Below are 26,392 nucleotides of genomic sequence, written 5' to 3'. Positions count from 1 at the left end.
GTAACAATTTTTTTTTATTTAATTTATGATACGTATTAATAAAGTTTATCTCTCCTGGAGATACCCAAAACTTAGAGATGTAATAAATTATTTTATCGATTTGATTACCTTTTCTTGCTCGTGTATTATAGTTACACTTAATTTTGGAATATTTGTAATAAATAACTAAGAGGGTTTCACAATAACAAATTAAGTAAACTCGTTGTTTATAGATGTTTTGTGAAAAACTAAATACAATAATATAACTGAATAAATCCTTTAAAATATATTGAGTACATAAAAGAAAACAAATAACCTCTAGCATTATATCTCACGTCACGGGCCTTTGTGATTGTGTGAAACTGCTTTTCTTTTGTAACCAATAGCGTCACCCACGTAAGCATCTCTGCTAAATCTACAAGGAATATTAGATTTTGCATAATAATACGTTGTCATAGTTTTTTGCTTACACTAAGAGAAAAATATTTTGAAAGTTTCAACCTTATTATTATTAGAGATAAGATTAGAGATTGAACGATAAATTGCTTTGGGAGAAGCCTTAACTACGTCACTCTGACTGACGTCACTGAATCATTTCAAAGATTATGAAGATAATAGATGTATGATTAGGTATAAATAGTAATTACTTCTATTTTGAGACACATAAAAATATTTTAGTTAAAATTGATGCCAATGGATAGCCGTAGGAAGGGGGCGTAAGTATTTTCAGTACTGATTGATGAAACAATAGACATTTCTAGAACTGATTATTGTAGATTTACGTTACATTATACTTTACGTAATGACACAACGGTGTGATGCGTTTTGATGAAATTCTTATGCCTATAACGCATGCTTTGAAAAGCTTTAACGAATTGCTGGTTACGATTCAATGTTAAGATTTTCTCATCAATTCTACTTACTTACTTTACCTCGTTGATGAGGCTGAAAATATTTTTGAGAAAAGGCAATGAACAGACACGAAACACCTACACTAACTAGATAAGCTTTACTAAAGAAAATTCACCGCGACGAACTCATCATCTACGTCGTCGATTGTTTTTGAATTTAAATAGTAGTATATGGCTACGGCTATGTGCCAATGCGTATTTCAGTAACATTTACGGCTTGAATATAATAAATTTAAGTATTTACTTATTATATTTATAAAAGTACCATTTCATTCATTCCTTCGGTTATATTTAATGTATTTTATTATTACTTATTATTTAATATTAATTTAATATATAATTACTATTAAAAAAAAGCATTAAATAAATTACATGATTATATTATTTTACCAAGGTTTGTTAATGATATTCTTTGATGCAAAGTGTTTTAAAACTTTGATATTTCCACTATTAAGGGTAAACTGTTACATTTTTTTAAATTTAATTACTAGTATTGTGTTTTTATTAAACGAGTGATTAAAATATTAATAATCTGATCTTAAGAAATCAATAAATATAATTAAAGACAAATTTATCTATGAGAGTTTAATTGCAACAAAACTTTAATAATTATTAAATCTCAATTTCAGACTTGCGGGACAATCGAGTCTCGGCGTCTGGCAGTACTGCTTTGACCTGTCAAAAGTAACTTAAATACCTACTAAAACACAGGGTAAGAGGTTGTGAAAGGCTAAACTTGAATGAGTTCAGTTGAGTTAGTTGCTTACGTACAAGAGTATTATTTTAATATATGTGGGTGACATACGGATAAATTACATTAATAATAAAAATGTCTTATATAGTTACAACTTTATTCATAACAGTGCTATGTTTTACCTTCATAAACACGGACACACCATTGAAGTTTTACCAAGAAAAGGTAAGTTACTGACTTTCTTGCACATTCAAAACTTAAACAAGTTCTAAAAATAAATGTATAAAATTTAAACTTTAAAAAATATTCTTCATTAATAAATATAATAAAACAAGAAAGTTCATTTAGATTTTTAATAAAATTAATAATATAAAGATATTTTCATTTCTAAATTTATTTTATTTACTAACAGTACAATGTGTGCAGTTTTAACCGCACAAATAAAATTTAAAATGCAAAATGTACTCTGTTCTTACTTACTTAAGGTGATGCAAATAAATCTTATTTTATAGATAAAATAAGACATTTTATAACTGCAACTTGAAATAATGAAATGAACCATAACCTTCTTTAGTTTATACATTTATATATTGTCATCATTAATATTGTTGTATGATTTAATCTTTGGAGATAATTTGTTTTAAAATATAAAATTAAAAAAAAATTTTGATAAGACATCATATATATAATTATATACCTATAAGGAATGTTTTTTTCTTGTACCACATGATAACAAATAAAGTTTGTTGATAATCTTCTAAAATGTTGTTTAATAAAGTTTTATACCCAAATTACTGATGCAAATATAGTTTGAAGGGAAATGTTATCTAATGCTCAAGAAATATAGCCTTGTTTGCTATAAAGTTATAAAAAGTTTATTGCTTCTATAACACAGATACAATTTTGACTTAATCAAGGCACTTTCGCTAAACCACAAGGTTTTCTGCTTCATTTATCATAAATGTGCTTTGCTCAGCTCTTCGTATTTCCTTGAACACTTGCCTTCTTTGTTTAATCATTCAATACTTATATCTTGAAGTAAAACAGATATTTATTTTAATTTATTTGAACCACTTACAGAAATATATGTATCATGATGTACAGTGATGTTATAATTAGGTGTTAATTGAAATTAATTAATACCTACAAAATGACATTTAAATGCAGATAGATCATGCACTCAACACAAACTATGATTTATATCATATGATTATACAATATGTCTAAAATATTAAAAAATACATTGCAAAAGTAAATAATCAAAAATATTACTACTGAATAAAAATACTTAAATATATTTAAATTGCAATACATAACGCAAATCAAATATTACTTCAAACTTGCCCTTTAATATATTCACCATTCATCTTGTTCTTTTAAATATTCATAAGTTATCTAACAAAATAATATACATAATCTAAGATTAATTCGTTCAAATATTCAAAGTCATATTGATCAATTATTGAAATAATGTTAAGTTTTGGGCTTAATGTATTCTTTATTTTTATATTTTCATCTTATTTAATTCTCTCTTCAATTCTGTGCTTCTTTTCTGTCGTAGTTATTAGTGGAAACCAATCAATGGTTTAAGAGCTATATTTTAAATATTACTTAATATTTTATAATTGAAGTAAACTGAATGAAAATAAATAACTGACGACTGGATATAATTTAACACAACACGCTTTATTTTAAAGCATACCGAATTTCCTTAGTGAAGTGTGATAAAACCAATACATTCATAATCTTAGACCAATATAATAAAATTTCAAACAATTGTTACTTTTGAAATTTATATTTTGTTGTAAATTAATGTCGCGGCAATACTTATGGAAATTATGTCTGTAGATAACATTCATCAAACATTTAGTCACACTGTATTTAAGTTTGTTTTTACAAGCCTTTTTGCATTGTAATACACGATTAAATTGAATGTTAAACTTTTTGAAGAAGGTATAGTTTCTGGAAGAAAAGGTAGGTAAGTAAGTAGTAGGTTCTTTATATTGCTAATTATATTTATAATTCGTTAAAATTAAACATCCGCTAAAACATACCTGAATAACAATGATTTTTTTTTTATTTTCTCATAATTTTTAATATGAAATTTCTATATTTAATTTGAAAATTGTTATAATTTGTAAACACTATATGAATATTGGTAGTATCAGAATATTATAAACTATTTACATAATATTAAGTTTCATAACTCTAAAGAATATGTATATTTCCATATGACTTTGTAGAGCAACTTGATGAGTTTTTGTAATCTTTACAGGATTTCCATGAAGCTCAAGAACTAACAGATGAAAACATCAAAGATATAGCCCAATTGTCTGATAGACAACAGTTTAAGAAGGTTCTAGATGAAATTCTAATACCGAGAGTAGTTGGTACTCCTAACCATGAAAAAGTTGGTAATTACATAGCCAACGAGATGAGAGGCCTAGGTTGGGATGTCACTGAAGATGTGTTCCCCGATAAGACCCCCGTTTTCGGGACATTAAATTTCAAGAACATCATCGCCAAATTAAATCCTAATGCCGACAGGTATTTGGTATTGGCCTGCCATTACGACAGCAAGTATACAAGAGAACATGTTTTTGTCGGTGAGTTTTATGTATCTTTAACTACATGCATCACAATGTCTATAACAAGGACTCACAATATGTAATCCTTAATATTTTTTTAAATAATATCGGTAGGCTGACGGGCAATTTCGTCACAACGCATCACATAGACATTGACGTTGTCATTGCCAATGCGTCACCAACTTGGGGAACTAAGATTTCCCTTGTGCCTTTAGTTACACAGACTTTCTCACCCTAACCAAAACACAACAGTACTAAGGAAAACTGTTTGACGGTATAATATCTGACGAGTGGGTGGTACCACCGAGAAGAGTACTACTAACGTAAAAGTAAAGTTCCATTGTTAAGCATAAAATTCCTCGTCTTTTGAGAAGGCAGCTCGTTCTACTACGCGAGTCTAATGCGCGGTTGGCGCACGTGGCAGAATATCCTCAGATACGTGCAGGTTTCCTCTTGATATTTTCCTCTATCACCAAGATGAAATATTTGTGAAACCACAATCTTAAATTAAGATTTATGCTTTCAAGGTACAGGTGTTAGGTATAAAAGTAGCATACATGCTTTTCCAGAATATAATCAATATTTGTGCCAAATTTCAAACACCTATCCATCCAAAGTTTATTTGCATTTATAAAAAGTAAGTAAAGTGATGAATGTGAAATAATCTGATTCTGCTAGTATTCAGATTATTTCAGATTCTACCGCAATTTATTAACACTTAAACTAAACCAAGCTAAGAATAAATTATCATTACGAAATATTTACAGCATCATTCAATGATTCGTTTTTTAATGTCAAAATTTATAACGTAATCAGATTCTAACACCGACATTGACCTTGGTTTATCAGGGGCGACTGATTCTGCCGTGCCTTGTGCTATGATGATCAATCTTGCTGCGGTTATGTCGAAGCAGTTGGATAAGTTGAAGAGTTCATCACCAAGTCTTATGTTTATATTCTTCGACGGTGAAGAGGCGTTCAGGCAATGGGGCCCCAAAGACTCTATTTATGGTGCCAGGCATTTAGCCAAGATGTGGCACGGGACTCCGTACAAGGATGGTGCTAACCATTTGCAAAGAATGGTAAGGACTTTTTTTTAAATTGACTACTTGGAAGGTTGGACCCAATCACCCGTTAAACAACCTAGTATTATGAAATGTGAAAAAAAATAGTACAGTTTTTAGACGCTTACTTTAAGCGTCATTTTAAAAGTGAACTTTCGATCTGACTGGAACAGTGGAAGATTAATGAATATACTAAAACAGAAAAAAAATATTGTCAATTACTTCCTTGGTTTTTCGAGTATTTCTTCTGAATTAAATTTACATTTGCTCTTATTTATTCGTCATTTGAATCGTGTAAACAATGTTAATTGTTTTTTTGTTTTTCACTAAGTTTCGTATAAAACGTAATCTATTAAGGAAATATCTGTGGAATAATCTAAAACATAACTATAAATGTCTACGGGTTTTAAAATTCAATACGCAGGAAAACTTCATAAGTTAACTTTACATCCCTTTTTTTACACGATAAATTTGTCCCGTCTATTTAATTTTACAAGGTATTATTAATTTTCTACGTTTTATTGTGTATTTGAGATGCATAAGAGACTATTTCTTTACATATTCAAATAAAATAAACTAGGCACTCAGGCAGCGACAATTGCTTGAGCTAGGCCCGCAATATATAAATTTATGGCGTATACTAGAAAATAATGTAAATCTGCCACATACTGGTATATATATATATATATCACCGTACAATTGTAAATAACGTTACATTATAATCAACCTCGCGAGATTTGAAACTGACGAAAGACTGTGAACCGTAACAAACTGGTTAAACTAGAACGCATTATTTTTACGTAGATTAAAATCAATCAAAGTGAGTTTCAGTTAAATTATAAAAAATCAACTAACCTAACCGAAAAATTATGGACTATATAATAATAAAAATTGACGGCTTATAATATGGTGAAATAAATGATAATCTAACGGTATTTACAATTTTACGGTGATACCAGTAAATGGCGGTGGTGGTGATATCAAACAGGACAAAGTGAGGCAAGTTATACAAATATTATAAACATTTCTCTGTGCGGTTTCACGCGAGTTACGTTAGATTCTGCGTAGCGTGAAATTTTTCGCAAATCTGACTGGTAAGACCAGAGACCAAGTGCCATAAATAATTAAAAAAAAATCTTTAGCTTCATTGCATTAATTCATATAGATTAGCTTAATGGTAATGTTTTGCAATACCTATTTCAATATTCCGATGTGCCTCGAACGACATCTATTGTACGTTGATAGTACTATCAAAGAAACCTTCACGGCTTGTAGTAACAATTGTGCAACGTTCAACTCAATAGTATGATAAAATACGCGAATGCATAGACTAAGAATTAAATAAATTCATCTATATATAAATTTGAATATTAAATAAGTTAATGTGAACGAGCTTTAAGATTACCTTCTTTATGGCAGACGTTATTATTATTAGGATAAGTTTTATTGTTATTTATTGTATGCATAATAATATAATAATATAATATCATAATTGATATAAGTAATCGTAGTCGAAGACGGGTCTTTAAAACTTTTGTACAAGGTCTCTCTGCCACGTGAAATGCATTTCATGAATGTTACTTAGTAATAATTACATACTACAAACAGTGACAAAATCGTTGAAGCCTTTATAAAAATATCGTATAAATGGATGCGTCGCTTAAATATATTTTTTTATGAATCAAATTATATATCTCAAGTTTGTTTATGTAGTGCACGAATTGCGTTAACTATATTGGAATAGCCTTAAAAGTCCTTAATTTGATGCTTTGAGTCGTGTTCTGAGTAAGTACGATACTAGTTAAAGTCAGTAAAATAATAACGCAAAATACACAGCGAAGCGTTAATTGTGTTATAAACTAGACTTGGAAATATGTCGATGTCGATGTTCCAAATGTTGTTTGGACCTTCTAATCCTAACGTTACATGGCACTGATTTTATGTGTAGAGTTCGAAAAACAATCTGATGTTTATTGATACAATTAAAAGTAAGGTGTGTATATATCCTTATTACATTAGGTAATGCTTCGGTTGAAGCAACGTATAACAATGAGATGTAAGATTGTTATAATGCTTAAGGAAATCACTTATAAATACCACAAGAATAAAAACATCGAGTTATTTTATTGTTTATGTAATGACAATAATTAAAAAAACATATGATTAATGTAATGTAAAATGTAATCATCTAATTCTTCTACTCATAGAACAAGCATTTGCAAACACGACTTCCATCACAATCACATGTTTAGTACTAAAATGGTTAAAAAGTATCATAAATATGAATAACCTCGGTAGCTTTGCTAACGGTACTTATTGGCGTCAGTTGACGTCACACGGCGCTCTGTTCCAAAAGATGTATGGGATAGAATTATTCCTATGTATCCATTATGTACCTACTTAATTTGTAGAGGATAATATTTTTTACACAAAAATTTCTATTTGTTTTGGGTTCGTAGTACATATTAATAATTACATATCCGATGAATAAATACTTCTTATTAAAATAATAAAACGTATTAAGTGTCCGAACGAAACACGAATTCTAGCCGAAATCGAAAGTTGTATTCGGCTCCTCTTCAAGTCACGGTAGAAACCAACCGAAGCTTACGAATTGTCATGATATAATTGGTAGAGATCTTAAATAAACTGTATATTCTTCATGGTTTCGTAATAAAATGGCGTTTTTAATTTTGGCGAAGTACTTACCAGATTCGAGAAGTAAAATTTAAGTGGATTTGAGTAGCTAGGACACTAATCCAGTGTTGTATTATAAATAAAGATATTTTAAATTAAATCAAGAACTGTGTGAATTGCTTAGTATAGCAGAACTGTTATAAAATTGTATTGAAAATATATACGTAAGATTTACTTGTAGTTCTCCAATTTAAATACAGTATACAGTTGAAATTTGAGTTTCTAACTCGATTTCTAAATCGGTAACTGAGTATTCGATGGCATCAAATAATTTATAAAGCACTTAAATTACAAAGATGATTCATTCAGTTATTAAAAAAGACATTATTTAATTGATTTGATAAAGTTACTGACAAGACAGACGATTGATACCGAACCGAAACTGACCAAAAGAAAACCGGATAGTCAGGCGGTCTTTACAATTTATTCATATTTTATTCAATTTTTATTATATTCTAGCATATTATAATATTATGAAACCGATTTTTGTTAAAAAATAATGTCTCAAGCGCTACAATGTACCTCTAGTAACTTCAAGCTATTATTCGACTTTAAAAAAGAAATTCCTAAAGCGTTCAAAAAAGTTTCATCGGGAAATAAAACCAGTATATATTAAAAAATTAAGTTAGCGTTCAGTCAACTAGATTCCGATATATTTATTTAAGGAAAAAAATAAATACATATCTCCTTGTCACTGGAAAAACCCAATTAGGATACAAATATCAAATATATATTTCATTAATTTTAATTATAAAACAATTCTCAGATAATACAATAGTTTACAAAACGTCGCCTATTGCGAAACCTAACGTCTCTGACTTATCTCTTTTAACGACTTATTTGTATTTACAATCAATCACACGTAGCTCGCCTATCAATTTCTATAATCTAATATTATTGTCCTAAACATCGGTTATCTTATTTAAAAGGAAAAAAGAAACAAAAATCGTTTATTAAAAATTTAAGCTTATTTATTCGCATGCAGTGGCGCCTACAGTACACACTAAAAAATATTGATCTATTTGTTCCTCACTGAAACTACATTTTGTATACATTTTAACTTTACGAATATTTTATCCGTGTTCCGTGGGAATTAAAAAATGTATCATGCGGGTATTCATCAAAACTTTGAATGAAACCTGTACAGCCTCTACTGTTGTAACACACACAGATACGAAATGAAATTAGTATTTATTTATAGAATGTTAATGTTGATATATAACGTAGAAACTAGACGTTAGTATATTTTTTAAATTCGTGAGTAATGATGTGAAATAGCACAGCGAAAATAAAACGCAAGTCCGTGGAAATACAAATGGTTACTTTAAAAAAAATGAATGCTGAATGGTCACATAAAGGCAGAAACCATTAGTATTGTTTTGAAAGTCATGAGTGTACCGACAAATGTATCTTAACCAAAAGTTGACCATTTCAAGGTTAGATTATTTCGGCATTCTTTATAAGTATCATGTAATAAGCGACTTTTATATAAGCATATTAATCTCTGCTATAATCTTAAACTACAAACACTAAAAAGTTACGGTATATTATACTACCGATTATATTGGTATGGCCATAGGCATGTATAATACGTTTGTATTTGATTTGTCGGTTGATAATTTATTAACCAACAAACATATAATTATTATTTTCTTAATAATATTATCAGGAAAGTGACATTTTTATCTATCATAGCTATCTATCGCTACAGGGTTGTATGCATGTATAGTCATAGGCGTATAATAAATAAAATATATAAATAAGTATATAATAAGCTCTACTACAAAAAGGTGTAACCTCTGCGACACTTTTTATGTACAATAGAATGATTATATTATTGCAATTCGCAGATAATTGGGGTCATTGTTATCATTTGGCGACAAAAAAAAATCATAAATTGGTACCTATATAATTATCGTTGTCTATTATAGCGATGCAATATTAATACGAGACCTGAATACAATAGCTTGGCAATGGTAGCGCGTAACGTCAAATACTCTCATTACAAACACTAATTACATACATACATACTCCCTTTCGAAAAATTTTATAGAATATTTTTCCTTTGTGAGAATTACGAAAAAAAAGGTTTTTTTAAATTAATAAAAAACAAATTACTTTTTTCATTTAAAACCTCTTTATTTATATTTATTTGAAAATAAATTTGTATATCATGTTAATTGTATATGTATCTAATTGAATCTTGTGCTCGTCTGTAACGGATTTTAATGCAGTTTCCATCAATAAACAGAGCGACTCAAGTTTATGTCTATAATATATGCCTATAATAGTAGAGTAATGCCGAGAATCTCTATTTCACCCAGTCGACACATCAACTAACTAGTACGATAAAAGCAGTGGGCTCATAGTCTAATAGTTGTTTTTGAAAAAGTTTCTGGTATAGAATAATCAAAGACTGTTATAATGGGTAGGTATAGTTGAGGGTAAAACTGTTATTCTATTTATACGTTAATTTTGTAACATGATTTCTAAATCCAATAACAGAGGGAGTAAATAAAATACTTAATTGAAATTGGTCGAGATCGAAAATATATGGTAAAAATACCGTCTTAAATGTAGGTGAAATGATTATTATTAAAACTTAGCAAAATTAAAATGGAATAATGAATTATTAATGTAGTAAATTAAAATGAGATAGTGTTGTTTTGTAATATATGTATATATATTCATCGATAACAATTTGTTGTGCATATTAGAAAAGTTAGCTGTTAGCAAATCGGGTGAACTATTCTTGCACTAACTTTCAACTCTGCAATTGAAAACTTAGCTAAATATTTTACCGTACCGGAAAATATATACTCTGGAACAAGCGTCAGTAACATTTTGTTTTGGTGTTTACAGTATAGTTATCGTTTCGTAACATTTTATTGGTTGATCTGATTTTTTTTTAAATATTAAGTAAAATAAATTCTTCAAGAAGATTTTTAGAGATTTTTTTAATCGAATTTGAGGGCTCCATTTCCATTCAAATTAAATCTCCTTGTCTCCTTTTAATCACGTATAGGTTTTGAATTGTCGCGATTATTTTAATTGGTATGTTAAATATTTAAATCTTCACGAAACCTCATGTTTATAAATATATTTTCTGGTTTTAGGATGTATTAGTTCTTTTGGATCTTCTCGGCTGTCCCGATCCAGTATTCTACAGCTACTTCAAGTCCACTGAAAAATGGTACTTACGAATGGCAGCCGCTGAACAACGGTTAGCGGAACTCGGGCAGATGTCGGTGTATTCGCAGGGCAAAGCTGAACAAACCTACTTCAGGCTCTCTAGCTCGAACGCAGTCATCGAGGACGACCATATACCGTTTATGAGGAGAGGTGAGTACATCTATCGCTTCAAGTCGAGTAACATACTGAGTTGATCTAATGCAGGCTTGTGTTTACATGTTGCAGATTGTAACCTGTGACATACAGGTTTCACGATGTTATAAACATTATTCAATTAAAAAAATACATGAAAGTTCCGTGGAACTTGCTCGGGATTCAACTTACAACCTACGGTTAAGATTTACGAGTTCTGATGTACCTCCCTTTATCGCATATTGTTTCGAAAATATTATAAAAGACATTGATTTTTGGTCTAGTTTGTTCGGTTATGTGACTGCTGGGCGCCACTAACAAATTATCGTTTTATCGCAGTCGAATCAAAACATATTCTTTGCTTTTTACCCGTTTCCAATTATTCTTTATAGATTTTTTTGCATTTTCATCGAAGTTGGACCTGTATATAATTTAGATCGTATTATAACCGATATAAATATATAGACAATTATATTTGCCCTCTAAATCTAAATGCTATGTATATGTTATCATAGCAAAACATTGAGGCTAACTTTAGTAAATCGTTATCGTTGAGAAGCGACTAACTCAACAATAACGATAATTTAATGAATGGCCGAAGGATCCCTTTAGTATTTCATCATAAATTCAAAGATACAAAGAAATCAAAAGATAGCTAACTACTAAAATGCTTTTACATTTATCAATTTCCGTCAATGTTCCTTCCCACGTGCTATTTAATCATGGCTCATTCAAGTGAAAACATGACGCAAGTAACGCGAAGATAATTTAATGTGAAAGATTATAAATCATATTGATTTCCAATCTGTTAATTATTATAAAAAAACTTTATATATAAATTTTAATAATAATAATCATTCCTGTTTTATTTTATAGACGTGGATATTCTTCACATAATCCCGAATCCGTTCCCACAAATATGGCACACGGCCCACGACGATATGACAGCGCTGGATTTCAATACCATAGACAACCTTAACAAGATCTTCCGAGTGTTTGTGTCTGAATATCTTCACTTAACACCCTAGCGGCGGTGGAGATTCGAGATGGCCGCAATCGTCCTAAACACAATGGATTTTTAACGAGAATGTCTTGACGCTTCGTATTCGTGCAAAATTATTTATAAACTATTACAAAAATGATGATGAAATATCTATTATTGTTAAGACCATAAACAATTATGATGACGGTAAGTAAAGACAGAGGCGCTGGCGCTCGAAAGGAAAGGAGTTTTAATTAAAAAAAAAAAACAATCGAATGAATAAAGATATTCTTATACTATTATTGAATGTTTATATTTTGCTTATATTTAATTATTTTGAAATCATGATTTATCAAAACTCATTCTCAAACGAATTTGTTAAAAATATTATACCATGTAAATAACTAAATAGCTATATAAAGGATATAAGGCGCTAAAATAGATGGTTGTAAAATTTAACCATGTGCATATTAGGCCTATGACTAAACAAGGAAAGATCATTTAAAATATTTGCATATTTAACTAATTAAGCTGTGTATTTCCAATCAGGCTATATTTAAATTAAAATGTATTTATTCATAATAATTAACGCCTGTGTTAAATATATTTGTATTGGCTTCACTAGGGCAAACAATTCTATCGTACTTTGGTGAAAAATATCGTACAATAGTATCAATATTAGCGTAATATTTCCTTGTTACATCATCCAGTGATATTTTCAACATTTTTGGTAATAATAATATGTAAATATATATCTATAATTATTTATTATAAGTAATCTTACGACATACATATATTACTAAACAATCTTACATCTTAAATAGAATGTTGACATGAAATTATCGTAATTGTACGACGGTTTCCAACATAGTGTATGATCGTTCTTGTAACAGACCTAAAGATGGAAAATTTGACCAAACATAGGACATTTGTTATGGTTTTAAAATGTACTAGCAATTGATCGATATTTAGGCTTAATCAAATGAATAAATATTCGTTGTGTTTTTATTTAAACTTGAAAGCATAGTGATTTTTTTAAATTCCTTATGAAATTAATATGTTTTACATAATTCGCATTATTAAAGAAATTTATTTGACGCTGTTTTGAAAACAACTTTGTTCCTACTGATGGTTATTCATTACAATATTATGTTTTAATTTAATTTTATATATACTGACGACTTTTAATTGTCATAAATATATTATAATTTTACTAAATGGTAGGATTACAATTTAGTAAAATGTTGAAGAAATAAATAAATATGGCAATGAAATATGTATATAAATAATATATACCCATATGTAATTATAAGTTAATATGTATATATTAAGCTCAAAGAAAGTAGCTCGTTGTGTGATAAGAAAAATTCACCAGACGAGGCGTTTTAAGTTATATCGTACTTAAATAAAAATAATTTGGAAGTATAAAAACAAGACTGCCCCGCGACATGGATTTGTTTCAATGAAAGTATTCAATTCAATGATCGAAACTTACAAACATACGTGCATTCCAAGAACCGTGAAAGTTTTTATTTCCCCTATCTCCTTATTTGAGCAGTCGTGTAAAAAATCTCTATAAAACCTCATTTCAACTATTTTTTTTTTGTAAAGGTCGATATTACTCATTATTTTCCTTCACATTGTTTATCTCTTCTGAAATAAATAGTTAAATCTAAATCGTAACACTCGCAGCGCTGTGCCTTTATATAAAATAGCTTATAATTATGCCTTTATTAAACTTTCCTTATTAGCGATAAGTATTAATTTTGTTTATCAATATATCAAACGTTATCTCTATGATTGCATTATTTTATGATATTTTATTATTCAGTTTCGAGTGTTTTAAAATAATGATTCAAGTATAACGTTCGTTCAAAAAAAAAAAATAACGTTCATAATATTTATGTATAAAAAACTACTGACTCGAACATAATAAAAAAAAACTGAAATCATCCGCTCAAAGGTTTTTGACAGCTATTTCAATGACGGAAATATGTGTCTCGTTTGTTTTATAAATAATGCATTGTTTGTCCGAGTCGAGTTATTGTTTATGATAAACATAAACTACTTAAGAAAGTAAACACGAATACAAGACAGCGAATTGGTGTAATCTACCATAGATAAAGTGTTATAGTCAACATCATTATAATTAATATAATTACAATTCATACATAAAACTATTATTATTAGATATTAATTCTGCTAAATATATTTCCTAATTTTCATATCTGGAAATACTGATAATTCTAATGTGAATAACCTTATTAATTTAAGTAATTAAATAAATCTTTTAAATAGTTCAAACTTCATTCCTTCTTGCTTTTAACTTTTAACACAGTCGTTGTTTATACTCATATAGAAACAAGTAAATTAATTGATATATCGTATTAACTAATATACTCACTTAAATATACTCACAAAAGTCATCCTGTCAGTCAGTTGTAAATTTAAGAATTACGTAAAAAAAAAAAAAAATTCTGAGCCCTGGTAAAACTACAATATCAAAACTTTTTCTTATCAGATTAGAAACAATAAACAGATTATGGTTGTTTGCCGAATATTGTTGTTATTAGTAATGTTACGCTTAAGCCGTTTTAGTACAGATAAACTTGTTAAGGCTTTGCAAATTGCAAAATGTTATAAATATTACACTCAAAAGTGGTACTTTGGCCCTTTTAGCAACGGGCTAAAGATTTCTCATACTTAATTATATTGTTTCCAAGATGAAATTGAGTGTAAGGTTTCCATGTTAATAAATATTTTGCTTATATTAATATATTTACTTCATGTTAAATCTACATTCCTGTATACAAAGCTTATTATATTAAAGTAGTTCCATTAATATAATATATAAATGTTGCAAAATACTTGTGGTTTTATTTATTTTTATTATATATAATACTATCGACCCGCCCCGGCTTTGCACGGGTGCAATGCTGATGCTAAATATACCACAGAATGTCTTATAACGTTCACAGTTTTCAGACACTAGACAATACTAACCGCTATGTCCCTGCGTTTTTAATCTGTAATATCTTCGAAAATATACATTTAAATTACATGCTGTAAATGGCCATGTTGATCTATAATAAATGCATAATGTATTTAAGGCACTTAATTGGGTAAGGATTAATCCTTCATCAATCATTTTTAAGCAATACAGCATTAATGCTGTATTGCTTAAAAATGTAAAAAAATGGTTGTTGTTGGCTATCCCTAAGAGATAGACTTATATCATCACGGACTTTTTTGAAGACCTTTTTAAGCCAACGTTTGCAATGTAAGCTCAAGAAATGTGTTTATTTACAACATCACTTCAGTAACCTCTGAAATTATCAGTGTTTCTCAACTTTATTGTGCGTGTATTATACGTATAAACCTTCCTCTTGAATCTCAATCTCTACTAAAAAAAACCGCATTAAAATTCGTTCTGTAATTTTAAAGATCTAAGCATACATAGTAACAGACAGCGGTAAGAGACTTTGTTTTATACTATGTAATGATTATAATCATATTTGTACAAATAAAATTATTTGTTGCCCGTGACCAAATAACATCGAAATCGGTTCAGTGGTTTGTTTGTGAAAAATGAACAGAGAGACAGTTACTACCGCATTTAAAATATTAATATACATTATTTTTTAGTGTATGAAATTTGCAATTAGATTAAATTAATTGTTTTGTCTAAAAAAGATTACACGGAAGATCGTAGAATAATTTATCCATGGCGATTTAAATAAAACGTAAAAATTATAGATTATAAAAACAAACGACTTTCAAGTTTTCCATAGTGTATTTCGATACAGATTATCTGTGCTACGGACATGAATAAGTATTGTGCTAGTAACATTTAAGCGACAGATTAAGACAAGATAAAATAATTTATATAACTCAAACCATATGAATACTATTATAAACAAAACACTTAAAGCTACTCTATACCACTATAAAATAGCTATTTTAATTTTGTAATAATACAAAAATGTATAAAATTGGCGAAATAAAATATATTTTTTCAATATATAACTCGATTTATAATTTAGTAAGAACTTATTAAAATATGCTATCTAATAACGATCCTTTGAATTTTTTCAGCGTTCTTTCTTCTAACTCTGATAACATTGTGTCCACGTCTTTGTGACCTTGGATAGATTCGTTTAATTGTGCCCTATCTTCATCTACCGTTCCTACCTTTTCTATATTGTCCTTATAGTTTTCCTTACTTACATTTTGTTTACTCTGTGATATATTTAAATAATTATCTAAAACCCCTTCTTTCTTGCCTGTATTATCAACAGTATCTTTTTTAATATCCCCTTCTAAATCAATCTGATTATTTTTTAAATCTATAGCTAGTTTGGTTGAATTTGGAAATGAATTTTCCTCCAGTTTATTATTTTCATTTTTAACAACTTCATCAATAGCATTACCGAAGCTCATTGGTTCTGTAAAATCTATTTCCATTGTCGTGTTTATATCATATTCCATGTCTGCAGTAAAAACTTCACTTGCATTATGTCTATACTCAATAGAGTTACCAACGTTAGGTTCATTATATTCTCTAACTTTATCATTCCTTAAATTTTTAATTAATGTATCATTAACTTTAAATTCGTTGTGTTCATCACTGTTATTGACTACAATGTTTTTATTTTTCGTATCATGATTGGTTGCTATACATTCATTTTTATTTGGCAGTCCCATTAAATCATCACCCATAATTATTTTCGATCTTTTGATTTTTGTTCCTGTGTCATCTTTATTTTTTCTGCTTTCCTTTGATTTATTTTCATTTATTTGATTCGTAATTAAATCTGATGTTAAAGAATTCTGGAAAAGAAACAAGTAATTTCGGATAACTGTATTAAAAGTATTAAGTATCATTTATTACAATAGATCCATTCAAAGGTTTTCTTAGCTGTAATGTTTTGTTATTTAATGGGCTTATATATATTTTGATAGCAGATTAATATATGAAAAGCAATAGTTACGCAGTTATTCGTGTGTTTTAGAAAATAACAAATATTCTTCAGCTTGATAACCACAAGGTGAAATTACAATGGCTTTAAAAATATTTTTACATAATTTTTTTAAGAAAGTTTTGAACTTTTTAAGTTTTAATTAAATCAAACAATTGTCTACGTTAAAAATGACAACAGCTTATTCCAATGTTGACGAGCTTAATTATACTGTATAAAATATTATATAACAGGTACAAGGTACACACCTTTGCTTTATCAAATTGTTTTATATTTTCTTCCCTTATAACAAAATCCTCTAGAAATGTATCTAGATATATAGACTTCAGATAATGTTCTCTAGGGTTATTGCCACTAGGTATAAAATCCTTGACACTGATCTTTAGTTTTGGATACAGCCAATCGTAAATAAAGGCCATCATAGTAAGATCCTTCTGAAATATTTTTTAATTTTTAATGGTGAAAAATAAACAATTTAGAAATTAATTGAGTGACTTCAAAAAAACATTTACACTTTAATTATATGGTGCTAAAATGATGATTAAAAATTTCAATTTATTTGAGTTATTAGTAAAAAATAGTGTTTTCCGGTTTGACGAATGAATCCGCCAATATAACTGCAGACACAAAACATTACAATGACAATGGTGCAATGGATAAAATTTCATGTGGCGCCAACCTCTATACACCATAACAAAAATGTATAGTTTCACTGTGCAGTCTTCATTAAATGTTAATGTAAAAAAAAAAACCATTGTCACCCATTAGCATTAGCATTAGCAGCCTGTAAATTTCCCACTGCTGGACTAAAGGCCTCTTCTCCCTTTGAGGAGAAGGTTTGGAGCATATTCCACCATGCTGCTCCAATACGGGTTAGCGGAATACACATGTGGCACAATTTCGTTGAAAATAAACACATGCAGGTTTCCTCACGATGTTTTCCTTCACCGCCGAGCACGAGATGAATTATAAACACAAATTAAGCACATGAAAATTCAGTGGTGCCTGCCTGGGTTTGAACCCGAAATCATCGGTTAAGATGCACATGTTCTAACCACTGGGCCTTCTCGGCTCACACACTACAGAACTAAACAAATAACAATTTAATTTTTTTAAATATTGTTGTTTGGCAACAGAAGCCAATTCAGCTTCAATGCGCAATGGGTAATTTGTAAGGAATTCACCTTCATATCAGTAGATGAAATCCATATTTTATATTGAGCATTAGATATCCGAGATATTTCCTTGTTGATTGAGTCATCTTTGATTATGACAATGCTCCAACTGTGTTGTTGATATGATGCTAGGTTATCTATATTTTTGATAAAGATCTTTTTGCCTTTTAATACCTTTGAGGATTCTATTATTACATCATCTGTAGAACATAAAATAATCATTTGTTAAGGAGAACCTAACCTTTAAATTATAATTATAGATGCATATATAAGTGCAATCAATATTACAGAAAGTTAATATGATTCTACTAATAAATAAGCATTTGTTTTATAATGGTCAACTGAAAGAACATTAAACGAATATACATAAATCTGATATTAGATGCAGGACATTTCTAATTACCTCTTTACAGTTTCACCCACATTCAATTTAGGTTATTAATGTAACAAGCATTAATTTTATATTTTTGTACATTTTTTTTTATAGTGGTAGGCGGACAAGCAAATGGGCCACCTGATAGTAAGTGGTCACCATCGCCCAACTGTATGAAATATTAACCATTCCATACATTGCCAAAGAGCCATCAACATTAGGAACGAAGATGTTATATCCCTTGTGCCTGTAGTTACACTGGCTCACTCAACCTTCAAACCGGAATTCAAAAATACTGAGTACTGCTATTTGGCAGTAGAATAACTGATGAGTAAGTGGTGCCTACCCAGACAAGCTTGCACAAAGCCCTACCACCAAGGGACTTATATAAACAACACTATCAGTTAGAATCCCTGCCTTAGATTTTTGTACAAAATATCTTTAAAAATTTATTAATCCCTAAAATACTAACCATTATTAAAATCAGTCCATCTTAACAAACTTTCTCTCCATATATACATTTCATTTTCATTCTTACACAGTATTAACACAGGCTTCTCTAATAAATTTCTTACTGCATATAAGAATAATGCAACAGTAACGGATTTGCCACAGTGATGTGGAAAATTTATGATTGCACCCGGCTTGTTCTAAAACAAATAAGAGTGGATGAAATTTTTAAATTGATAACTTTAAATTATTAATTACAAGTGTAAGTATTATATTTTTGCTAATTTTTAATTGGTTACACAATGTTTAAGTACTTCTAAGTAAATTTATACAAGAACTCAAAAATGTTTAATAGCTGGGCAAAGATCTTTTTTACAACACAAGTTTTTTAGTTTATGCAAATTCCATGTTACATATTTGAGGGGAATTTAATTAGACAATGCAAGTTAACTGACAAATTTTATTGTTATCTATTCAGTAAATAAAATATAGGACATAAAAAATCAGTGATGCCAGCATTTATTTGAACCAGGATCTTTGTTCAAGAAATATTCGAATATTCTTTTCATTGTGGTAAGATCTGATCTCATATATTAAGCTATCTCAATTTAGCAAGTAATATATATTTTAACTCACCTTTTTAAATAGCATAAAAAGAAATCTCAATCCATTTATCTGATGTTGTTTTAAAAGTTGACAATTATTTACATAAACTTCATTTTGTCCTTCCTTTAGTAAATATAGACATTCAACATTCATTTGAATTGTTTCAACCATTTTAATTAGCTAAAAGAAATAATAAATTATTAAAATGGCAATGAATATACTTAAATTATGTGCTATTTCTTTCAGTAAATAATCATTACACTAAAATTTCAATAAATGAGTATACTCTTCAAAATTAAAACTTTTAACTTTAAATCTAATAATATCTTAAAATCACAAGAATATATAAATTTATAATACAAATTACAATTTAATAGTTCAATTATAAGCACCCTTATCTATATTAGGTAATAGTGTTGTGATACCATACCATATATAGAATTAATAAAAAAATGTTTACTTTTATTATGATGACAAGTTCTGGTTAAGTCTATTCAGAATCGACAAGGTCATAATCAAAATATACAACATTTCCAAGTAAAACAACGCCACAAATACGGACACGCTTGTTTTATGTATTTCTATATCCTCAAATTCTTGCATAATATGTCCGTTTCGGTACACATGATCCCAAAACATGAAGAACTCTTTAAACTACTTTTCGGTACAAATATAAGTACTACTTTCTTGTATCTGAAATATTTCGGATTGGTATATGGTTATACTTCATGGTATAACGTAATTAAAGAAGTATGATTCTTATGTTTTACTGTCTTTCGTGTTTATTTTGTTCTAATAACGATATTTTAAATCGTGAAAGTGCAAAATAATATGTTTAGCCTTTTTCTTCTTTTTTAAATATATTTTCAGTGTTTATAAATGATAATTAAAACGTTAAAACATGCACTAAAAACTAAAAATATTTGTGTAATTGTATTGAATGTTGACACTTGATGTTGATACTAACTTTGACATTTCATTGACAGTGTTTTATTTAATTCCTTTTTGTAAGAAAAGGCAAAAACACTAATCATACAGTTTAAAATAAAAAACAATATATAAGTCAAAGACTGATAGAGGCTCCGGTGCGGCATTGGATTGATAAAATTTATTAATATTCATACGACATATCTTTAGAAAAAAACCTATTTTTTACCAATTAGTGTGCAAATATCCTTCGAAACAAATAACGACTACCTTATTACTATAATTTGTTGCTTAAACTAGATTTTTGTTTAAACATATATATTATCAAGTCGTTACATCTATTTGGTATTAAAATTTATAAGTATTGAAATTATCTTTCATGTTTCCCCTGTAAGTATTGATTGGTATAAAAATTTCAGAAAAACTTTATTTGATGAAATAAAATTCTTTGAAATTGTGTCTCGTCTTGGTTAAAATGAATTTGAAATTGAATGTATGTATGTAAATAATAGACTGTTGCGTGAAAAATTATATCATAGTCAACAATTTGAATTTCATCATATTTTTTCACACATTGAATGCTGTGTGGTTTCAGCAGAGTGGGAGATCCACTTTAAATCACTGTCTAAAGAACCAACCCATGAGTTTTTGCTGCATAAGTGAATAGAACACTATTTCAATACTAAAAAAAAACATTCCAATTTAATCCACAAGTCTATCAAATGCTATTACAGTGCTAGAAACACATTACACTGGCTACTTAAATAAATAGGATATAAGAAAGAACATGGTTTTGAATTCTTAATAATAAAGAAAATGGTTATTTTTTTAAACATATATACTTTTTAAAAATTCAACAGGATCAATATTAAAAAATTACAAATGTGTATAAATTCTTTTGTTTCTTAAAACTATACTTTTATGATGATACAAATGTTTCAAGTCACTTTCTGTGAACTACATAAAGTTACATTTAATTATTTTTAAAATTTGGAGGTCTCTTCTCAACAAATGCACTCATGCCTTCTTTTCTGTCCTCCTGCAAAAAAATAATGTTATCTTTTTTAACAACAGTAATAATCTAATTTCCAAAAAAAAAACAACTATTTCTTTTACAATTAAGCAAGTCAGCACTATATAGCTAAAAATATTCTGTCGCATTGAACAAAACAATATTTGAAATTAAAATAAAATTTTAATCTTACCGTAGCAAAAGTTCCATAGAATATTGATTTTTCGTATTGCAGTCCAGATTTTAGGGTTGTCTCATAAGCTTGATTAACTGACTGCTTTGCTAACTTCACAATCAGAGGAGAATGTGTTCCGATCCTTTCTGCTAATTTGATAGTTTCTTCCAGAAGTTTCTCTACAGGGAAGACTCTACTGACTAGACCTAATGGAATAGAAAATAAATAAATTGCCTAATAAATATGCAATATATAAAAGAGAAACATACAAGAATAAAGAGATTCCAACTTATGTCTCAATATTAGTATAATATTCAATTTTTTTTTCTGTACATTTGAATGACAGTAGAAATCAACAGATAATATATTTTTTTTAATATTATTCTTACCCATTTTCTCAGCTTCAAGAGCATCAATGAAGTTGCCAGTGAGGACAATTTCCATGGCTTTAGATTTGCCAACATAACGAGGTAAGCGTTGAGTACCACCAGCTCCGGGGATAGTACCAATATTGATTTCAGGCTGTCCAAACTTGGCTTTTTCTCCAGCATAAATAATATCACAGAGCATAGCCAGCTCACAACCACCTCCAAGCTAATTTAAAATTCAATAGCATTAAATTAGGAATGAAATAGAAATTAATTGTGTACAGAGTTAATTTTAAATTACAATACAAAATACAATAAACAAAAAAATGATTGTAGTATATTTAAAACATTGAACTAAGTTTCTATTACTTCTGAGGCTCTATATGGCAGACTTCAGTATATTTTATACTAATGTTAAAAATACCAAGGCAAATAAATTTTCTACCAACTACATTGAAACTATCAATATAATTTGTAACAGATTTTGAATATCTGATTGTGTATAAATGTAAAAATAAAAAAACATTAAATTAAATAACTATCAGAAATTGATAAAAAACAGATCACTAGGTTAATAGAATATTCAGTTTTAAAAATGTTTTAAAATACTAACAGCAAATCCATTAACAGCAGCAATGATGGGTTTTCCACAGTTAGATATATCTTCCCACTCCTTTAAAAAGCCAGTTTTTGCATTACTACTGTAATTATTGTTTTGCATCTCCTTAATATCCGCTCCGGCGGCAAATGCCTTCTCATTGCCTGATAAAGAATGTGACATTAAGATTTTATTTCAAAGAAAATGTTTTTTTTCATTATACTTTATGTTGATTCCTTTCATCTTATTACTTTACAGAATTAAATTTATATATCTTGTGTAATTCATATTAATTATTTAAGTACATATTATAATTATTATTTCAACTTTATAAAGCAGATGGATAAATAGGCCTCTATTAGACCATTCTGTACATAGTCAATTTAATAGTAATTAACTATTTACCAGTGATTACGATGGCTGAAATTTTTTCATCAGCATCAAAATCGATGACAGCCTTGCCGAGTTCCTTAAAGAGAGCATTGCAAAGTGCATTCAAAGCCTTAGGCCGGTTCAATTGAATTAAACCAACATTTTTCTTGGCACCTACAATGTCTACCTTGATATTTTCATATTCAGGTGCTGTAACGATTAAATTAAATTTATGTAATCATAATTCATTATATCTTAAATATTAAATACTATAGTTACAAAAAAATATGATAAAGTATCTAGCTATTTAAGGTATTTGTATATTAAACATCAAAAGCTAAAGTTAAATATATGTCATCAGCAAGATAAATGATAAGGTTTTTCAGTAGGAGTCAAGGTCACAGTAATTTAGATAGTGCTTTGAATATTGTTATGCAATGGGTCAATAATCTAGTATAAGATAAATTAAATTTAATATAATTTTTTGGAAAACAAACTTATATTAATTCAATCATATTTTTTATATTGAATATAATAACCAGCACGAGGACTACGAAAATTATCGTTTGACGTAAAAATTTAGTCGCACAGATACTGGAGATAATGAGAAAAGTTTGTAAAATAGTTTTAATCAAACATGCAATATATTCAGTATATTATACAATGTATAAAATGTTGACAACATAACCTTTATATGTTTGTAACGTTATAATATATATACTTGATTATTATTCCATGCTAATTAGTTATTTTTTAGTTAAGCCAAGGGCAGAATAGATACTCAAAATATAATGTGCATAGGTATTATCCTACGGTAAAATTAGTCTCATTTCGCTGGGGCTTATAGTTTAAATAAGGTGTCAATAAATTAAAATGCGAACCCAGTGATTACAACTAAATTTCATATGTCTAGAGTTACATTTTAACTGTATGTGTGTTTAATTTCTATAAATAAGATATAATTAAAAATTCTGTATACATTAAGATATATTTAAATAATATCATTAATAAGATTTATGATATTAAAATTATTATTAAAATGTGGACAAGTATAGTTACCGGTGCTGTAGAATTTTATTAAACTGGTATTAGATGCTGCTGCGAAACGACCGGTATTTATAACATTTTTGCTTAATAAAGCACGAGTAATTGCGGCAACTGAAGCCATTTTAATGAATTGACTAATGTACTATCACCGCTGAGTCAAAAAATATACTAAAGATGAAAATGGAATATTATTAACTTTGTAAATGTGAACTTTGAAACCTACTATCCTTCTAACAAAAGTAACAAATAGCGGCTTACAGACTTACTCGACTTACTGATAACTGGTCTGATATCTCCAGGGCTGCCAGTAGAATCAATTTCATTAATACCGTTGGATCTGTGAAATCTTAAAGAGAATTGAGAAATAGTAATAATAGTCTAACGAACGCTGTTACTATTTTTTTCCCCAGTTATTTAGTTACAAGAATTAAGAAAAAGGTAAAAAGGTGATTTTAGCAGATTGTAATATTTTTAAAGCAATACCTATTCCATTTATTCCCAAGAAATAATATAATAAAAAATAAAATAAAAAATTTAATACTAAATATTACTTTTTAATTTTTTATCCAATTTGTAAGACGATCATCATAATATCGGCTCAATTTTGAAGTTTTCCACGCAAGCGTTTTATGTGGTATGATGTCGGTACATACTTAGTGTCTCTCTGGGATCTATTTCGGTAGTGTATTAAGATTAATAATAAAAAACCAGAATTTTCAACAAAACTCATAGGATATACCTAGGTAATTTATATTATCTTTGGATAAACTAAGACAGCTCGCAGATGTCAAAACTCAAATGTCATATTATGTTCATGCATAATATGCAATAAGTAACAGCTGTTTATATTACTAAGTTATGAAGAGAAAATTTAAACTTAAATTAAAAACTTAAACTCTTACTTTAATACGAAGAACTAGGAAAGAATCGTAATGGAAAAGAGCATTAAATTCTTTATCATCACCGGCGATCCGGGTTATGTATTAAGTGGCGCGAAATCTTATTATTTAAATCCTGCCTGCCTGCTTAAATTTATTGTATGTTTTGGTAATTTATTTTTCAGGAGTTGGCAAGACTACTTTAGTAAAGAAACTGTGTACTTTATTAAATTCGAAGGGTGTTAAAACTATAGGATTCTTGACTGAAGAGGTTAGACGAAACAGATGTAGAGAAGGCTTCGATGTTGTTACTTTAGATGGTACAAGAGGACGCCTAGCCAGAGATCAAAATTTGCTTCAGTCTCCTTCAAAATATACTGTAGGGAAATATGGTGTCCTCATACAAGAATTTGAGAGTGTAGCCTTGCCCTCTATAAATAACGTAATTATTTATATAAAGCATTTTATAATAAAATACCTTATATAAATAATATATCAAATATTTATCATAATTTACAGACCAAAGTATTACAATCATTAGTAGTGATTGATGAGATAGGAAAAATGGAGTTCTTTAGTTCCAATTTTAAATCTAGAATTAAGGAAATCTTTGCTCCAGATTCAAAGACTTATGTGTTGGCCACAATACCAGTAAGGAAAAGTGATCCTCTAATAGAATCTATAAGGAATAACAGTATGGCGAAAGTATGGACTGTAAGTAGGGGTTTCAGCATTATTTTAAAAATTACTAAAACTTATTAGAAAAGTTCAAGAATTGTTGCCTATGGTTTTGCTTATATGTACCTTTAGTTACTTTTCATATTTTAAAGAGATATACAATTATATAATAATATTGATTCTTATCTTGTTATAATCAACATATAATGTAGGCTTTGTTCTAGGTGACAAAAGAAAACCGGAACAATATTCATGAAGAAATATTAGGTGAAATTAATTTATCAATGTAATATATGAAAATATAAGTATATAATAATAATAAATAAACACAGTGATTTATTTATATTGAATTGAGATTGTTATCTAGAAGTTTTCATTGTAATCATTGTAATCAAAAACACTCTTTTCAAGCAAAGAACAAGACGTAAAACAAAATTTTACTGCAGAATGAGATACAACACAAAATTATTTTTCAGTCTGGAAACTTTTACAGATGTTATATACATATTTGAAAT

The 26,392-nt window shown here is 28.6% G+C and overlaps 4 protein-coding genes across 5 annotated transcripts; 2 read left to right on the top strand and 2 right to left on the bottom strand.

Moving 5' to 3' along the window:
- The first annotated feature begins 1,587 nt into the window (after positions 1-1,587).
- Positions 1,588-14,797, top strand: LOC125065764 (glutaminyl-peptide cyclotransferase-like). The gene is made up of 5 exons (XM_047673575.1): positions 1,588-1,809; positions 3,860-4,190; positions 5,022-5,254; positions 11,050-11,275; positions 12,134-14,797. Exons 1-5 carry the CDS (start codon positions 1,720-1,722, stop codon positions 12,283-12,285), a joined length of 1,032 nt encoding a protein of 343 aa, XP_047529531.1. The 5' UTR covers positions 1,588-1,719; the 3' UTR covers positions 12,286-14,797.
- A 1,226-nt stretch (positions 14,798-16,023) lies between these two features.
- Positions 16,024-20,731, bottom strand: LOC125065643. Of its 2 annotated transcripts, none has more exons than XM_047673379.1 (6): positions 20,283-20,731; positions 19,853-20,002; positions 19,239-19,416; positions 18,403-18,593; positions 17,467-17,652; positions 16,024-17,069 (listed from the first exon to the last, which is right to left on the bottom strand). In XM_047673379.1, exons 2-6 carry the CDS (start codon positions 19,991-19,993, stop codon positions 16,293-16,295), a joined length of 1,473 nt encoding a protein of 490 aa, XP_047529335.1. In that variant the 5' UTR covers positions 19,994-20,002; positions 20,283-20,731; the 3' UTR covers positions 16,024-16,292. The 2 variants fall into 2 exon arrangements, with proteins under 2 accessions (XP_047529335.1, XP_047529336.1); XM_047673380.1 differs by having other exon boundaries at positions 17,467-17,649.
- Positions 20,732-21,434: 703 nt separating this feature from the next.
- Positions 21,435-24,581, bottom strand: LOC125065641 (probable enoyl-CoA hydratase, mitochondrial). Its single transcript, XM_047673378.1, has 6 exons — positions 24,334-24,581; positions 23,308-23,484; positions 22,918-23,066; positions 22,326-22,530; positions 21,955-22,142; positions 21,435-21,788 (listed from the first exon to the last, which is right to left on the bottom strand). The coding sequence occupies exons 1-6, from the start codon at positions 24,440-24,442 to the stop codon at positions 21,723-21,725; spliced, it is 894 nt and encodes a 297-aa protein (XP_047529334.1). The 5' UTR covers positions 24,443-24,581; the 3' UTR covers positions 21,435-21,722.
- A 546-nt stretch (positions 24,582-25,127) lies between these two features.
- Positions 25,128-26,320, top strand: LOC125066043 (nucleoside-triphosphatase THEP1). Its single transcript, XM_047673934.1, has 4 exons — positions 25,128-25,296; positions 25,385-25,641; positions 25,719-25,913; positions 26,102-26,320. The coding sequence occupies exons 1-4, from the start codon at positions 25,254-25,256 to the stop codon at positions 26,165-26,167; spliced, it is 561 nt and encodes a 186-aa protein (XP_047529890.1). The 5' UTR covers positions 25,128-25,253; the 3' UTR covers positions 26,168-26,320.
- The last annotated feature ends 72 nt before the right edge of the window (positions 26,321-26,392 follow it).

This window comes from Vanessa atalanta, chromosome 8, assembly GCF_905147765.1.
Source record: "Vanessa atalanta chromosome 8, ilVanAtal1.2, whole genome shotgun sequence".
Classification (NCBI taxonomy): Eukaryota; Metazoa; Arthropoda; class Insecta; order Lepidoptera; family Nymphalidae; genus Vanessa; species Vanessa atalanta.
The sequence above is the reverse complement of the archived record's forward strand: the minus strand, read 5'-3'. Positions and strand labels throughout refer to the sequence as shown.

Excerpts from the sequence above, each read along its gene's own strand:
- LOC125065764 (XM_047673575.1), top strand. The coding sequence starts at position 1,720 with ATGTCTTATATAGTTACAACTTTATTCATAACAGTGCTATGTTTTACC. Across the intron at positions 1,810-3,859 it reads TGAAGTTTTACCAAGAAAAG|GATTTCCATGAAGCTCAAGA; the intron begins GTAAGTTACTGA and ends TAATCTTTACAG. Across the intron at positions 4,191-5,021 it reads AAGAGAACATGTTTTTGTCG|GGGCGACTGATTCTGCCGTG; the intron begins GTGAGTTTTATG and ends TTGGTTTATCAG.
- LOC125065643 (XM_047673379.1), bottom strand. The coding sequence starts at position 19,993 with ATGGTTGAAACAATTCAAATGAATGTTGAATGTCTATATTTACTAAAG. Across the intron at positions 19,417-19,852 it reads TTTTTATGCTATTTAAAAAG|AACAAGCCGGGTGCAATCAT; the intron begins GTGAGTTAAAAT and ends TATTTGTTTTAG. Across the intron at positions 17,653-18,402 it reads TTTCATCTACTGATATGAAG|AAGGATCTTACTATGATGGC; the intron begins GTGAATTCCTTA and ends AAAATATTTCAG.
- LOC125065641 (XM_047673378.1), bottom strand. The coding sequence starts at position 24,442 with ATGGCTTCAGTTGCCGCAATTACTCGTGCTTTATTAAGCAAAAATGTT. Across the intron at positions 23,067-23,307 it reads TTCAGCCATCGTAATCACTG|GCAATGAGAAGGCATTTGCC; the intron begins GTAAATAGTTAA and ends ATTCTTTATCAG. Across the intron at positions 22,143-22,325 it reads TCTTGAAGCTGAGAAAATGG|GTCTAGTCAGTAGAGTCTTC; the intron begins GTAAGAATAATA and ends CTATTCCATTAG.
- LOC125066043 (XM_047673934.1), top strand. The coding sequence starts at position 25,254 with ATGGAAAAGAGCATTAAATTCTTTATCATCACCGGCGATCCGG. Across the intron at positions 25,297-25,384 it reads TATCATCACCGGCGATCCGG|GAGTTGGCAAGACTACTTTA; the intron begins GTTATGTATTAA and ends TTTATTTTTCAG. Across the intron at positions 25,642-25,718 it reads CCTTGCCCTCTATAAATAAC|ACCAAAGTATTACAATCATT; the intron begins GTAATTATTTAT and ends CATAATTTACAG.